This window comes from Passer domesticus, chromosome 34 (genome assembly GCF_036417665.1).
Source record: "Passer domesticus isolate bPasDom1 chromosome 34, bPasDom1.hap1, whole genome shotgun sequence".
In the NCBI taxonomy this organism is placed as follows: domain Eukaryota; kingdom Metazoa; phylum Chordata; class Aves; order Passeriformes; family Passeridae; genus Passer; species Passer domesticus.
This window is the reverse complement of record NC_087507.1, coordinates 2,067,889-2,084,151: the sequence shown is the minus strand read 5'-3', so window position 1 is coordinate 2,084,151 and position 16,263 is coordinate 2,067,889. Positions and strand designations below refer to the sequence as shown.

General features: G+C 53.0%; 1 protein-coding gene across 1 annotated transcript; it reads right to left on the bottom strand.

Moving 5' to 3' along the window:
• Positions 1 to 40: 40 nt before the first annotated feature.
• LOC135288645 (endoplasmic reticulum transmembrane helix translocase-like) lies at positions 41 to 16,053 on the bottom strand. The gene is made up of 26 exons (XM_064402013.1): positions 15,736 to 16,053; positions 14,899 to 14,988; positions 14,453 to 14,643; positions 13,961 to 14,033; positions 12,890 to 13,045; positions 12,267 to 12,336; positions 11,602 to 11,708; positions 10,923 to 11,052; positions 10,357 to 10,412; positions 9,973 to 10,099; positions 9,611 to 9,748; positions 8,838 to 8,958; positions 7,924 to 8,081; positions 7,307 to 7,479; positions 6,768 to 6,878; positions 6,290 to 6,415; positions 5,771 to 5,879; positions 4,887 to 5,086; positions 4,500 to 4,596; positions 3,996 to 4,168; positions 3,372 to 3,486; positions 2,885 to 3,081; positions 1,942 to 2,084; positions 1,428 to 1,539; positions 768 to 911; positions 41 to 379 (listed from the first exon to the last, which is right to left on the bottom strand). Exons 1-26 carry the CDS (start codon positions 16,015 to 16,017, stop codon positions 269 to 271), a joined length of 3,510 nt encoding a protein of 1,169 aa, XP_064258083.1. The 5' UTR covers positions 16,018 to 16,053; the 3' UTR covers positions 41 to 268.
• Between the last annotated feature and the right edge of the window lie 210 nt (positions 16,054 to 16,263).

Below are 16,263 nucleotides of genomic sequence, written 5' to 3'. Positions count from 1 at the left end.
TTTTTTCCCCACCAAAAACAATTCCAAACTCTTTCCAAAGGAAAAAAAAGAAGCCTTGATCAGGATTTTTTTTTTTTTCCCCACTGCCAAATTCCAAAAAAATTCTCGGGAAATTTCGGAAAATCCTGGGAAACGCCAAGAAACTCTGGGGAATTCTGGGAACTCTTGGAAGCTGCCAAGGCATCCTGGGAAACGTTAAAAATTCGGGATCCGCCTTCTCCGAGGGCTCGGGAATTCCATGATTTTGGGGTTCGGGGGATTTGGGAGCTCAGGAAGGCACTCGGAGGCGGGAGCTGCCCAGGAGGAGCTGCAGGAGCCGATCCACGGAAAAGGCCAGCAGGAAATCGGCCGCCAGCACCGCCAGGATCAGCAGCCGGAACTGGAACCAGGGAATTCCAGAACGTTCCAAGTGGGAACGGGGCACGGATCCCACCCCAAATCCCCACATCCCCACATCCCCGGGAATTCCAGAACGTTCCAAGTGGGAACGGGGCACAGATCCCACCCCACATCCCTGGGAATTCCGGAATGTTCCGTGGGAACGGGGCACGGATCCCACCCCAAATCCCCACATCCCCAAATCCCTGGGAATTCCAGAATGTTCCTGGGAACGGGGCACGGATCCCACCCCAAATCCCTGGGAATTCGGGACTTTCCCCCAAGGATTTGGGACTTTCCCCGGAGGATCTGGGAATTTCCCCCCGGAATTCGGGAATTTCCCCCTGGGATTTGGGAATCTCCCCCTGGGATTTGGGAACTGCTCTCACCTCGGCCGGGATCTCGACGAGGCCGAAGCCCAGGTTGAGCTCGGGGCAGGCGCCGCTGAGCAGCCCCAGCACGGCCGAGGCCGAGAGCAGCAGCGCCCAGAGCAGCGCCCGGTTCTGGGCCAGGCTCTCCATGAAGGGCTGGCCCTGCCGGAGGCACGGTTACACTGGGACACACTGGGATACACTGGTTTGTACTGGGATACACTGGTTTGTACTGGGAGGGCACTGGGAGCCGATCCCGAGGGTTTGGAATGGGGTTTGATGGCACTGGGGAATGGAAATTGGGAAAAATGGGGAGAAAAACGGGAAAAAGCAGGAGAAAGGTAGGAAAGGAAGGTTCAGGAACTTCCACTCTGGTAAAGGAAGGTTCTGGATCTCAAACCCGGGGAAAGCAAGGAAAGGAAGGTTCTGGAACTCCCACTCTGAAGAAGCATGGGAAGGAAGGTTCTGGAATCCCACCCTGGGGAAGGAAGGTTCTGGAAGCCCACCCTGGGAAGGAAGGTTCTGGAATCCCACCCAGGGGAAGGAAGGTTCTGGAAGCCCACCCAGGGGAAGGAAGGTTCTGGAAGCCCACCCAGGGGAAGGAAGGTTCTGGAAGCCCACCCTGGGAAGGAAGGTTCTGGAATCCCACCCAGGGGAAGGAAGGTTCTGGAAGCCCACCTTGTAGTTGATGGCGAAGGTGGCCGTCTGCATGGCCATGGCCAGCAGGTACACGGTGCTGTTCACCAGCGACGGCTCGAACTCCCGGCTCAGATCCACAAACTCCTCCTCCCTGCCCGGGAAAACCGGGATCAGCCCCGGGATCCATCCAGGATCCACCCGGGATCAATTCCCCAAAAATTCCCCGTTGTTAGAGGGGTAGAATTGGCTCTAAAATGGGTTGGGAGTGGAAAAATGGGAATTTTTGGGTTTTTGATCCATGGGAATGGATAACATCCTGGGGGATTTGTTTTTTTTTAATGGGAATGGATAAAATCCTGGGGGATTTGGGTTTTTTGATCCATGGGAATCCCTCGGGATGGAATTCCCCCAGGAAATGGCAGGACGTGCTCACTGGAGTCACTGGAGATCAGGGAACGCTGGGACAGCAGGAACTGGGAGGAAAACCCTGGATTCTGTGGTTAAAGCCTGGATCATGGAATTCCCTGGGAATTTTTCGGGATCAGGGCCTCACCTGGGCTCGCTGCGGGCCTGAGCTTCCTGGTACAGGAACACGAGGCTCAGGAAATGCACCAGGAACTGCAGCAGCACCGTCAGCACCGTGTACAGGTTGAAGATGTTGGGAAGAGGCCTCTCCTTGGAAAGAGTCTTCAGGGGCTGGAAAAAACGGGAATAAAAAGCGGGAATGTGGGATGGCGGGGATTGGAGGCCAAATCCTGAAGTTTTCCAGGGAATTGTGTGGGAATTTTGAGTCCGAGGGGTTTTTTTTGGGTGTTTTATTCCCAGGGAAATTGGGATTTAGGGGTTTTTATTCCCAGCTGAGCCATCTTAAAATTCCAGATTTCCATGGGAAAGCCTCAATTTGGGCCTTTTTTTGGGCTCTTTCCCACTGCTCATCCCAAAAATTGAGATCCTGGGGGGAGAAATGGCTTTGGGAGGATCCCAAATCCAACAATCCCAAAGCTCCACCTTCATACCAATACTGATACCAATACTAATACCCATACTAATACTAATACTAATGCTAATACTAATGCTAATATTAATGCTAATACTACTAATACTATTTCTTATAATAAATGGGATCTTGGGGAAAAAAAAGCCCCTTTTTCCCTTATTTTACCAGATCCCACAAAATTCTTGGCTCCCACCATGGATTTGGACCCGGAGCTTTGGGAGCCATTCCAAACCCTCTTCCCACCTTCAGAAACCACCATTTTCCTGACCACAAATACAATTTTTTTTGGGGAGGAAAGCCCCTTTTTCCCTAATTTGGTATAAACCCCACGGAATTCCAAGCTCAGACCTGGAGATGAGGAGGAAGCTCCGGGATCACCCCAGAGCCTCCCCGCGTCAGACTTCGCGACCCCGAATGGGATTTTTTGGAGGATTTTTTGGGGGATTTTTTCTGTTTTTTTTTTATTTTCCCCCTGTCCCGCGGAATTCCCGGCTCCCACCTTGGAGCGGGAGATGAAGAGGAAGCAGCCGGCCAGGAGCAGCCCCTGCAGCGTGGCCTGCAGGTCGCTGAACTTGACGCCCTGCAGGAAGAGCACGCTCTGGCTGTAGGCCAGCACCAGCGCGTTCAGGGCCAGGATCTTGAACATCTGCAGCGTGGTCACCAGCGTGCAGCGGCCCTGCTTGATCACGTGGCAGACTGGGGGGGAAAAAACCGGGAATTCCGGGAGTCAGGAACCCGGGAAAGGCCAGGGGGGCAAGGGGAGAGGGGGTGTGGGGCGGCCGTGAGGGGAAAAGGGGCAGGAGTTGGGGATTTGGGGATGGGCTCAGGGTTGTTTAGGGTAAAACCAAGGATAGTCCAGAGTCCAAGAGCTCCATGTTTTGGGAATTCTGAGCTGGGATGGGCTCAGGACTGTTCAGATCTGGGGTTTCCCCCATTCCCACCCCATTCCCGGGGTTTTTCCCCCTTTTCCCAGGCTGGGCACTCACTGCACTGGATGGAGGAGAGTTTGGAGGTGAAGGGGGCGGCGATGCTGGCGTCCCCCAGCTTCACCACGGGGGCCCTCTCCTCTTCCAGGTCCCTCAGCACCTGGCTCAGCCGCTCCTGCGGGATGGGGAATTCCCAAAAATCCCAAAATCACCCAGGACGGCCGGAAAATGCGCTCTGAATCCATGAGAATCCCGAGGGAAAAGAGCAAGTTTGGGACCTGGGGTGATGGGGTTGGAGGCGCCTTCCCACCTCCAGAATTCCAGATTTATTTCGTGTTTATCCCAGATCTCAGGTCCCTTCCAGACCCGAGAATTCCAGGGTTTATCCCCTGGTTTTATGTCACTTCCCACCTCCAGAATTCCTGGATTTATTCCACATTATCCCTTTTCCCATTGGAATTCCCTCTCTTTTCCCCCATTTCCCATGGGATCCACGTGGAATTTTGGGAAGTTCCCTGCCCACAGATTAGGACAGGACTGGGATCAGATCCATCCCCATTCAAACCATCCCAGCATTCCCATTCCCTAAATCCCTCTGCTCCCAGGGCTAAAAATTCCTGGCTAAATCCCAATTCCTGACACAATGCCAGGGCTGAAAATCCCAGGATAAATGGGAATTCCCACCCTGTGGACAGCCAGCTGCTCCTCCCGCTGGGCCAGGAGCCGCTGCTTGGCTCCTCGGGATGAGGGTTTGACATTCCCAGCCGGAATTCCGGGCCTGCCGTCCCCAAAGCCGTCCCGGGGCCGCCGCTTCCGCTCGGGAACGCGCTCCGGAGCGTTGGCCAGCAGGGCCACGCCTGGGGAGGGGGAAAGTCAGGGAAAAATTGGGGGGAAAAGAGGGAAAATTCAGGGGGAAAATTTGGGGAATAAGAGGGGGGAAAATCAGGGGAAAAAAATTGGGATAGATTAGGGAAAATCAGGGAAAAAAATGGGGAAAAGCCAGAGAAAAAAAACAAGGGAAAAGCACAGAGAAAAACAAAGGAAAAACCCCCAGGAAAAAAGAGAATTCCCTCTTTATTTCCTTTCCTGGCCCCACAAAACCAGCTCCAAAAGCTGGGAAATGGTGGGAGTGGCATCACTGGGGCTGGGATTTGGGGCAAATCTGGGGAATTTTGGGAAGGTGCTCACCCACGTCGGCGTGTTTGAGCGCTCCCACGTCGTTGGTGCCGTCCCCGCACATCAGGGTGCAGTAGCCGAGGCTCTTCAGCGCCGTGATCACGAATTCCTGCATGGAAAAACACCGGGAAAAGCTCCCAAAAATCCCGGAATTCCCAGCTCGGAGTGGGGTGGGAGGATGGGGATGGAGTGGGATTGGAGGGAAGGCTCTGAATTCTGGGAATTCAGGGCTGGAAGAGGCTCAGGATTCTTTAGGATCAGACCAGGGCCATGCCCCCATTCCCAAACCCACAAAATCCCAGAATTCAGGGCCGGAACTCTTTGGGATCACCCTAGGGCCATCCCCACGTTCCCGGAGATCCCAAATCCCGGGAATTCCCGCTCCCAGCCCCCCCTCACCTTCTGCTTGGGCGCCACCCTGGCGAAGACGCGGACGTGGGGGATGAGGCGGAGCAGCCGATCCCGATCCCGCAGCCGGAGCTGCTCCAGCCCCTCCCCGGTCAGGCACAGCTCGAAGGGATCCGTCAGATCCCGCAGGGAATCCGGGAACGCCGGCAGAGCCACGGAGCCGTCCCGGGAGCGCCACTGCCAGGGCAGCCCTGGGGGAGTGGGAACGGATCCAGGGGGGATTCCGGGGGGGATTCCAACCCTAACGCCCACCTCCGTGCCCAGCTCCACAGAGCCCTCAAATCCTGGAATCCCAGAACGCCCTGGCATTCCCACTCCCATTCCTGATCCCATTCCCACTTCCACTCCCATTCCCAGTCTCATCCCAGCTCCCCAGACCCCTCAAATCCCAAAATCTCAGAACCCATTCCCACTCCCACTCCCATTCCCATTCCTATTCCTGATCCCATTTCCATTCCAGCTCTCATTCCCACTCCCATTCCTGATCCCATTGCCTGTCTCATCCCAGCTCCTCAGACCCCTCAAATCCCGGAATCCCAGAACCCCTTGGCATTCCCACTCCCATTCCTGACCCCATTCCCTTTCCTATTCCTGATCCCATTCCCATTCCAGATCCCACTCCCATTCCTGATCCCATTCCCATTCCTGATCCCATTCCCATTCCAGATCCTGTTCCCGTTCCTGATCCCACTCCCATTCCTGATCCCAACTCCCATTCCAGATCCCACTCCCATTCCTGATCCCATTCCCACTCCTGATCCCATTCCTAATCCCATCAGATTCTGGGATCCCAGAACCCCCTGGCCTTCCCGCCATTCCCGTTGTTCCCGTTCCCAGCGCCCCGTTCCCGCGATTCCCGCGGTGATTCCCGGTACCGGGGCGCTCCGGGGGCTGCAGGATCAGGATCCTCTCCTTCTGCAGGAAGTGCAGCTCCCGTGCCACGTGGCAGGCGGTCAGCGGGCTGTCCCCCGTGATCATCACCACCTGCAATTCCCGCAGGATCGGGAATTCCCGGGAAAATTCCAGACGGGGTTCAGGGCTGGGAACCCCCTCCGGAGGGGCTCAGCCTGGAATGTTCCCAAATCCGGCAGTTTTCCTGCTTCCCGTTTGGGATTTTCCCCATTTTCCTCTTGGAATTTTCCCATTTTCAATCTGGAATTTCCCCAGTTCTCAGCCTTGGATTTTCCCCATTTCCCACTTGGAATTTTCCCAGTTTTTAGACTAATATTTCCCAGTTTCCAGGCTGGAATTTTCCCTGTTTTCCACTTGGAATTTTCCCGCTTTTCACCCTGGAAATTCTCAGTTTTCCCCTCCCTCCCACCCCTCTGGCAATTCCCCCATTCTCACCCCTTTCCCACCCTCCCCAAAACCCGGGAATCCCCGGGATTCCTCACGTGGTGGGAAGCGCTCTGGATCTCCCGGATCACGGCCTTGGAGTCGGCTTTGAGGGGGGAGGAGACCAGGATGAATCCCACAAACCTCAGGTCACATTCCAGGGATTCCCTCTTCATCTCCCGCACCTTTTCCATGGCAAAAAATCCCGAATTCAGCATTCCCAAATCCCTTCAAAAGCCAAATCCCTCCTCCCACCGGTGATTCCTGGGATTTGGAGCATCCCTGGAATGAGCTTAGTGCTCCTAAAAGCTTGGGGTGATCCCAAATTCCCAAAAGAAAAAGGTTTTCCTTGGAAAAATTCCCTTGGGATGTTCTGAGGGGTCTGAGGAGGGTCTCTGGAACAGCTGGAAACAGAATTTCCTGGAAAAAACTCCCCAAAAGTCCCAAATTCCACCCCAAAAACCACCCCTCCTTTTCCCAGCCCCCCTCCCAGTGCTTTCCAGGGCTGGAATTCCAGGGTTTTTCCCACTTTCTCACCTGCTGGTGGCTCAGGGCTCCCAGCTCTTTGTAGCCCAGGGCCAGGACCCGCGCGCCCTCGTGGGAGAATTCCCGATGGATCTCGTGGTAGTTGCTGGGACACTGGGACAGCTGGGGAAAAAACCCAGAAAACATTCCGTGAGTGAGGAATCTGAGGGAATTCCGGAGGGTGTTGGTGGGATATTGGGAAAAATGAGGAAATTTGAAGGGAAAGGGAGGCAGGGATTTGGGAGAATCCGTGTGGAATTTGAGAGAATTCAGAGAATAATTCCATTGGAATTTACAGCCCCCCACCCCCTTCCATCTCCCCGACCTCCCAACATTCCCAGATTCCCGCTTTTCCCTGGAATCCTCCCCTCCCCATAGGGCCTGGGTAGCCATTTTGTGCTCCCAGCATTCCCAAATCCCTGTTTTTCCCTGGAACTTCCCCCTCCTGCGGGCTCTGGGCCCGTTTTCCCCTCAGCGCGGGGCGGCCGTTTTGGTCTCCCGGCATTCCCAGATTCCCGTTTTTCCTGTTTTTCCCCCATTTTTCCCCTCACCATGGCGTGCAGGGTCTCGGGAGCGCCCTTGACGGCCGCCAGGTATCGGATTTCTCCGGAGGCGTTTTCCAGGGAAGCCAGCACCGCCATCCTCTTCAGGGCACTGGAGAAATGAAAGCGCTGGTGAATTCTCATTCCCGGAGTTTTTAGACTCCTCGGGAAAACTTTCTCATCTGGAAACAAAGGAAATCAGGAAATCCTGAAAGGGGGTGCTGGGAGGGAAAAGGGGGAATTGGGAAGGGGGGGGAAAAGAGGGAATTTGGGGTGGTTGGAGGGGGATCCGGGTGGAATTCTGAGGAATTCGGTGGGAACTGGGGACAGTTCCAGGGGATTGAGGGAATTTGATGGAATTCTGGGTAATTTAGGTGGAATTCAGGGGGATTTTGGTGAGGATTTTGTGTTTTTTTCGTGGTGATTTTGAGAGATTTTTGTGGGAATTTTGTAGGATTTTTTGCAGGATTCGGTGGAGTTTTTTGGGGGGATTCTGTCGAACTTTTAAAATTTTGTGAGATTATTTGGGGGGCAATTTTTTGCAGCAACCCGCGACCGTTTTCCCCTGAGCTTTTCCCACCCGAAAGGCCTCAGAATTCCGGGGAGAACGGGGATTTGGGATTTACCTCTGGTCAGGGTCCAGTCCACGGCTGTCAGCATGGCTTTTTCCAGAGGGTCGCCCACGATGCTCCCGTCCTCCAGCTGCACCAGGGAGTGGCAGCAGGCGATGGCACGGTGAGTTTCCAGAGGGATTTCCGACACCGGCAGCACCTCCTTGCCTCCCCTGAGGGAAAATTTGGGATTTTGGGATCGTCCCCAAGGGTTTTTGTTGAGGGGATTGGTGGGGAATTGAAGAAGGAGGAAAAGAAAGGGAAAAAGTGGGTGAAACACTTAAAATACTGCAAAAAACTCCACAAAGTATGCTGTGAAATCCCATAAAAATCCCACAGAAAAGCATCACAAAATAGCCCACAAAAAGTAAAAAAAAATCCTCCTAGAAATACACACAGAATTCCACAAGATCTCGCTGCAAAATCCTACAAAAAATCCCCACAAAATCCCCTAAAATCTTCGCACAAAATCCTCACAAAACAGTCCAAAAAAGGTGACAAAAAAAATCACACAAAACCCTCACACAATCCTCACAAAGTTCCCACAAAAAATGCCACTGAAAGTCCTCGTGAAATCCCAAAAAATCTTTACCAAAAATCCCACAAGAAAATCCCAGGATTTTTTTGGATTCTGTGGAATTTTTTGTGAGGCTTTTGCGGGAATGTTGTGGGGTTTTCTTGGGATATTTTGTTGGGATTTTGTGGGACTTTTGGGAGGATTTTGTGGGATATTTTGGGAAGATCTTTTAGACTGATTTTGGCGGAATTCCTTTTTTTTATTTCTCACCAGGAATTTTGTCAGGAATTCGTGAAGACCTTGTGGGATTTTTGAGGGGATTTTTTTGGACATTTTGTCTTTCCAGACCATTCCCCACCCCTCCCTTGCCCTCCCCAAGATTCCCAGTGGGAATTTTGGGAGCAGGACCCACCTGAGCCCGGCCACCCCTCGCACCACGAGGTGGTCGCTGGTCAAGGTCCCGGTTTTGTCGAAGCAGCAAACCTGAACCTTCCCTGCAAACGGGATCCGGAACGGCTCCGTGCAGTACACGTCTGGGAGAGGGGGGAAAAATGGGAATGCTGAGGGGAAATCGGGGATTCTGGGGGAAAATCAGGGATTCTGAAGGGAAATCAGGGATTCTGAGGGGAAAATTGGGAATTCTGAGGGGAAATTGGGGATTCTGAGGGGAAAATTGGGGATTCTGAGGGGAAAATTGGGGATTCTGAGGGGAAATTGGGGATTCCGAGGGGAAATTGGGGATTCTGAGGGGAAAATTGGGGATTCCAAGGGAAAAATTGGGAATTCTGAAAGAAAATCGAGGATTCCGAGGGGAAATTGGGGATTCTGAGGGGAAAATTGGGGATTCCAAGGGAAAAATTGGGAATTCTGAAAGAAAATCGAGGATTCTGAGGGGAAATTGGGGATTCTGAGGGGAAAATCGGGGATTCTGGGAGAAAATCAGGGATTCTGGGCGGAAAATCGGGGATTCTGGGGGAAAATTGGAGATTCTGGGGGAAAATCAGGAATTCTGAAAGGAAATCGAGGATTCTGAGGGGAAAATGAAAAAAAAATCCTCAAAAATCCCCACAGCACTCCACTCCCTCCACCGCTCACACCAACCCAACTCCATCCCTGCTCCCTTCCCAGTTCCCAGGACCATTCCCAGCATTCCCAACACTCCCAAAGTTCCCCGGGAACGCTCACAGAGCTTGGCCAGGGCGATCAGGGAGGTGTTGACGGCCAGGGAGAGCTCGATGGGCAGCTCGGGGGGCACCACGGACGTCAGGATCAGGGCACACTCCAGGAACAGCCGGTACTGGTTCCGCCGGGGGTCCTTGGTGCCTTGGGAATCACGGGAAAACGGGATCACAATGGGGAAAACGGGATCAAAATAGGAAAAAACGGGATCACAATGGGAAAAAACGGGATCACAATGGGGAAAAAGGAATCACAATGGGAAAAAATGCAATCACAATGGGATTAGGGGAAAAACAGGATCAGGGTCAGGATCAGGGAACACCCCTCGGGGATCCACCCCCAAACTGCAGAATTCCCGGAATTCCCACCCTGGATCCAGACGTAGGCAGCGGCGGCGATGGCGAAGACGAGGAGGAAGAGGATGAAGATGAAGGTCTCCAGGTTATTGGCCGTGACCCTCTTCACCCCAAACAGGATTGTCCGGAGCAGCTTTCCCTGGAAAACCAGCTTTGGTCAGGAATCCCACGGAAATGCCTTCAAAATTCCTTAAATATTCCTTAAAAATGCCAAGGGACTCCTTCCAAAGGAGCATGGAATGGGAACTCCAACTCTGGGAAAAGCCTGGAATTCCTTTGGAGTTTGGGAATTCTTCCCATTCCCAACCTTCTCCTTTTTCCCAATTCTTAATTCCTCTCTCTTCCCGAGCCCCATTCCCTGGAATTCCCGGGAATTCCCAGGAATTCCCAGCTCACCTGGGATGTGTTGAAGCCGGTGCGGAGGGCGTAGGCCAGGCACCCGTTATCCACAGCTGGGGAGGGAACAAATCTCAGGGAATTCCCAGGAAATCCCACGGAATCCCCCAGGACATCCACTCAGGAAATTCCCAGAGAAATCCCCCAGGAAATCCTGAGGGAATTCCCGGGAATTTCAGGCTGGGAATTCCCAGGAGTTTTGGGCAGGAATCTGGGAATTGCCCACTGAGGAGGATGGTCCCTGTGGGACATTTCCAGGGTGGGAATTGCAGAGTGGGAATTGCGGGGTGGGAATTCCAGGGTGGGAATTGCAGGGTGGGAATTACAGGGTGGGAGTGCCAGAGTGGGAATTCCAGGGTGGGAATTCCAGGTGGGAATTGCAGGGTGGGAATTGTGGGTTGTGAATTGTGGGTGGGAGTGCCAGGGTGTGAATTGTGGGTGGGAATTGTGGGGTGTGAATTCCATGTGGGAATTGAGGGGTGTGAATCCCGGGGTGTGAATTCCGTGCGGGAATGGCGGGGTGTGAATTCCAGGCAGGAATTGTGGGCGGGAGCGCGGGGGCTCACGTTTGAGGCCGGCCGAGGCGCGCTGCGGCGGCAGGTGCTGGATGACGCGCGTGCCCCCGAACAGGACGTGCAGCCGCCCGTCCGAGCCCAGGTCCAGCACGCGCTCGGGGCTCAGCCCCTCCACCGGCTCCTGCGGGAACAGGGACCGGGAATGGGGCTGGGAACAGGGAATGGGGCTGGGACACGGGAATGGGGCTGGGATACAGGGAATGGGGCTGGGACACGGGAATGGGGCTGGGAACAGGGAATGGGGCTGGGACACGGGAATGGGGCTGGGAATGGGGGCAGGGACACGGGAATGGGGCTGGGAATGGGGCTGGGACACGGGAATGGGGCTGGGAATGGGGCTGGGACACGGGAATGGGGCTGGGGTACAGGGAATTCTGGCTGGGAACAGGGCAGGGATCCAGGGAATTCCAGCTGAGAATGGGGCACGGATACAGAGAATGGGGCAGGGATCCAGGGAATGGGACAGGGATCCAGGGAATTCCGGCTGGGAATGGGGCAGGACACAGGGAATTCTGGATGGGAATCAGGCACAGATCCAGGGAATTCTGGATGGGGACAGGACAGAGATCCAGGGAATGCTGGACGGGAACAGGGACACGGATCCAGGGAATTCCGGCCGGGAACACGCCCCAATTCCCGCTTTTCCCCATTTTTTCCCCGTTTTCCCAACCTTCATCTGCGGCACGGACTCTCCTGTCAGCATGGCCTCATCCACCACGCAGCGGCCCCGCAGCAGGAGGAGGTCACAGGGCACCAAATTCTCCTGGGGGGAGCGGCCTGAGGGCAGAAATCCCCAAAATTCCCAGAATTCCCAAGCCAAACTCACCAATTTTCCCATTTTTCCCACTCCGAAACCCAGGATTTTCCCATTTTCCCACCCAGCCCTGGATCTGTAGGAAAAGGGTTTGGAGAAGAGAAAATTTGGGGGAAAAAAAAGCCCCTGGAATTCCGGGAATTGAAATATTTGATGGCAGGATGGTGGAAAAGGAGGAAATTCCAGGAAAAAAGGGGAAAATCCCAGAACTAAAACCTCAGTTACCCCAGTCCAACCCAGAATTCCTGCAAATCCCAGGAAAATTCCACAGAGATTTCCCTGACAATGGGAATCGAAATCCTCAAAATTCCAGTTTGTTCCAGCAGAAATAAGGGAAGAAATTCCAATTTTCAAGGGACTCTTCCATGAAAATCCCCATTTTAGGGGTGTTTCCCATAAAAAATCCCTTTTTCCAGAATGTGTTCTGTGGAACTTTCCATTTTAAAGAAGTTTCCCATGGCAATTCCCATTGGGAATTCCCATTTTTGGGGTGTTTTTCCACAGGAATTCCCATTTTTTACCAATGGAGACGATGTCCCCCGCGATGATCTCGTCGCTGGAAATCGGGCGCCACTTCCGGTTCCTGTAGACCTGGAATTCCCAAAAAACCCTCAATTTTTTGGGATGGAATTGATGGGAAATCCACAGGAAAAGGGACACAAAGTGGGGGGAAAAAAATCCCCAAAATATTCTAAGACCTCCCCCCTCCAAAAATTCGCATTTTTGGGGCAACATCAGCAGGAAAACAACAGGAAAATGCATCAAAAAACTCAAAAAAAAAAAAAAAAAAATCTCAATTTTGGGACAAAATCTGTGGAAAAAATGGGAAAATAATTCTGTTAAATGCCCCTAAAAGTCCCCAAAAACACATAAATGCACAAAAATCCTATTTCCTGGGATAGAATACATGCAAAAACCATGTTTTTGGGCTAAACGGCCCTAAAACTCCCAAAAATCCCAGAAAAATCACAAAAATCCTATTTCCTGGGACAGAACCCACGGGAAAAACCCAGGGAAGAGGAAAACAAAGAGGCCAAACCTCCTAAAAACCCCCATTTTGGGGCCGAACTCGGCAGCAAAAGCCCCAGAAAGGCACAAGGAGCCCGGTGCTGACCCCGGAGCCGCCGGAATTCCGGGGTTTTACCTGGATCATGTAGGGCCTGTTGCCCATCCTGCGGATCTCCGAGAGGTTGCGCAGCTGCTGCTGCACCAGGGAGGCCTCGAAGGCCACGAGCATGGACAGGGTGAAGACGCTGTAGTACCAGAACTCGTCCAGGCACCAGAGCCCCACGCAGAACACCTGGGGAAATCCACGGGAATGTCGGGAATGGGGCAGGGGAAAGGGGGGAAAGGGGAAACCCCAGGGGAAATGCTTGTGGGAGTGAGAGGGGCCCAGCCCAGCCCAGGATTCCTGCAATTCCAGCCCAGAATTCCTGCAATTCCAGACCAGAATTCCAGCCCAAAATTCCTGCAATTCCAGACCAGAATTCCTGCAATTCCAGACCAGAATTCCTGCCCAGAATTGCTGCAATTCCAAACCAGAATTCCTGGAATTCCAGGAGAAAAGGGAAAATCCTTGTGGGACTGAGACTGTTCTAGTCCAGACCAGAATTCCTGCAATTCCAGACCAGAATTCCTGCAATTCCAGACCAGAATCCCTGCCCAGGATTCCTGCAATTCCAGACCAAGATTCCTGCAATTCCTGCCCAGAATTCCTGCAATTCCAGCCAAAAATTGCTGCAATTCTGGACCAGAATTCCTGCCCAGAATTCCTGCAATTCCAGCCAAAAATTGCTGCAATTCTAGACCAGAATTCCTGCCCAGAATTCCTGCAATTCCAGCCAAAAATTGCTGCAATTCTAGACCAGAATTCCTGCAATTCCTGCCCAGAATTCCTGCAATGCCAGGGGAAAAGGGAAAATCCTTGTTCGACAGAGACTGGTCTAGTCCAGCCCAGAATTCCTGAAATCCCAGGGGAAAATGGACCAGAATTATTCCTGAAATTTCAAGGAAAAAGTGACCAAAGTTGGCCCAATCCATCCCAGAATTCCCCTGGTTTTTACAGGAACGGGAGTTTTCCCCACGTTTATTTCAATTTTTAGCAGATTTGGGGATTTTCCCCAGGTTTTTCCCAAATTTGGGGATTTTCTCCAGGCTTTTTCCCTGGTTTTTCCCCAAATTGGGTTTTTCCCTGGTTTTGATTCCAAATTTTTACCTGGAAAACGAAGAACGGAGCCGTGGCTCTTTCCTTGAACAGCTCCAGGAATTCTGGCACCACCATTTCTGCCCTGGAAGGAGGAAAATCCTTGGAAAATCCCGGTTTTTCCACCCTAAGCATCCCAAAGCCTCCCCATTCCCAAAACAAAAAACTGGAATTTTGGGATTCATTCCTGGAAAACCCCTCAGTCCAAAATCCCAAATCCAGGAGGAAAACCCCAGATTTTCCAGGATATTTTCCAGCATATTTTGGAATATCTGGGGGCATTTTCCTGGAATATTTTCCTGGAATACTTCATGATATTTTGGCAAATTCACCTAGAATTTGGGAATATTTTCCCAGGATACTTTGGGATATTTCCCTGCGATAGCTGAGCTATTTTAGCAATATTTTCCCAGTAATTTGTGAATTTTTTTGGGATATTTAAACATTTTTTTCCAGGATATTTTGGCCTCTTTTCCCAGGATTTCCCTCCCAGGAAAAACTCACTTGTTATTCCCATATTTCCTCTCGGCCTCCCGGATTTCCTGCTCCTCCTGGAAGCCTCTGGAATTCTGGTAGAATCCCAAGGGATGCTCCACAGGGAATGCCACGGGCAGGAATTGTTTTTTCCCATGGATTTCATAGGAATATTTGATCTTCTGGAATTCGAAGCTCAGCGCTTCCTGCCCGTCCTCACCCTGGAAAAGGAAACAAAAAAACAGGAAAAATTCCAAATTTCCCATTCCTGCAAAAATTTCCAGCCCAGACAGAGCGAAAATCCTGGAATTCCACGGGAGAAAAATCCCAACGTTTTCCCTGGGATTCCCAGATTTCCCCCATTTTCAGGGATAAATCCCATGGAACTCCCAGGTTTTCCCATTCTCTCACGGATTATCACGAATTCCTTGGATTTTCCAGGACAAATCCCGCCAGAATTCCCGGGTTTCCCTCACCTGCTCCCTGTGGATTGGCACCAGTTCCACGGAGCCGTTGTTGGGGGTCGGCACCACCTTGGCCAGGGTGGCTTTTTGGGGACAGGGCTCCTGGGGGGGGGGAAACAGCAGGAAAATCCCTTCAAAACCCCTCAAAAATCCCATTTTTTATCGCTTTGAAATCCCACTTTTATCCCATTTTTTATTGCTTTGAAATCCCAGCTTCATACCGCAACTATTCCAAATCTTATCCCTTTAAAATCCCACTTTCAATCGCTTTAAAACCCCATTTTTAAACCTCCCTAAAATCCCATACTTATCCTTTGATTAATAATTATTTCACCCCTTTAAACTCCCAGTTTTACACTCCCAATATCCCAAATTTTACCCCTTTAACACCCCACACTTCCCACAGCCCCAGTATTTAACAATTCCAGTGGGATACTTTAATTTAGCCTGGTATTTATAAATCCATATTTAATGTGTTTATGCCCCAAAATCCCTTTAAACCCTGAACCCCCTCAGACCCCAAATCCCCTTGGAAATCCTGAACCCCTCAGACCCCAAATTTCCCCGAAATCCTCTCAGAGCCCAAATTCCCCCGAGACCCCAAATCCCCTTTAAATCCTGAATCCCCTCAGCTCCCAAAGCCCCTCAGACCCCAAATCCCCCCAGACCCCAAGTCCCCTTTAAATGCTGAACCCCTCAAACCCCGAATTTCCCCCAAATCCCCTCAGCTCCCAAACCCCCCTCATATCCCAAATCCCCTCAGATCCCAAATCTCCCCAGACCCCAAATCCTCTTCAAACCCCGAACCCCTCACACCCCTCACCCCTCACCGCATCCCCCCGCGCTCACCCTGACGCAGCTGAGGGCGCACTCGGCGTGCACGGACCAGAGCCCGGCCAGCGCCGTGAGCAGCTGCAGCGCCGCGATGGCGCCGAGCGCCAGCAGCGCCGCCTCGGGCGGCCCCGCCGCCTCCCCCGCCGCCCACAGCCGCGGCCCCCACAGCCACAGCCAGGCCGGGTAGAGGCCGGCGGCGAAGGGCAGCACGGTGCCGCGGAGCAGCCGCGGCCGCCGCCGGTAAAGCGTCACCGACGAGACCAGCTCGTCCTCGGGGGCCGCCGCGGCCGCCGCCATCTTCCCTCCGCCCTCAGCGCGCCGCTTCCGCTTTCGCTTCCGCCTCTGCGCCTGCGCCGATCCCGCGTTTCCCGCCTCGGGGCTGGGAGCATGCGCAGAGTGAAGGAGTGGCGGAAGTGAGAGCGGGGCGCGTGCGCAGAGGGAAGGAGTGGCGGAAGTGAAGCGGCGGCGGAGGTGGAGGCGCCATGTGAGTGAGGGGCGGCGGGGCCGGGCCGCGTCCCCTGGGCGTCCCTTGGTGTCCCTCGT

Excerpts from the sequence above, each read along its gene's own strand:
- LOC135288645 (XM_064402013.1), bottom strand. The coding sequence starts at position 16,017 with ATGGCGGCGGCCGCGGCGGCCCCCGAGGACGAGCTGGTCTCGTCGGTG. Across the intron at positions 13,046-13,960 it reads CTCCGTTCTTCGTTTTCCAG|GTGTTCTGCGTGGGGCTCTG; the intron begins GTAAAAATTTGG and ends GGATTTCCCCAG. Across the intron at positions 7,480-7,923 it reads GGACTGGACCCTGACCAGAG|ATGAGAAAGTTTTCCCGAGG; the intron begins GTAAATCCCAAA and ends CTTTGTTTCCAG.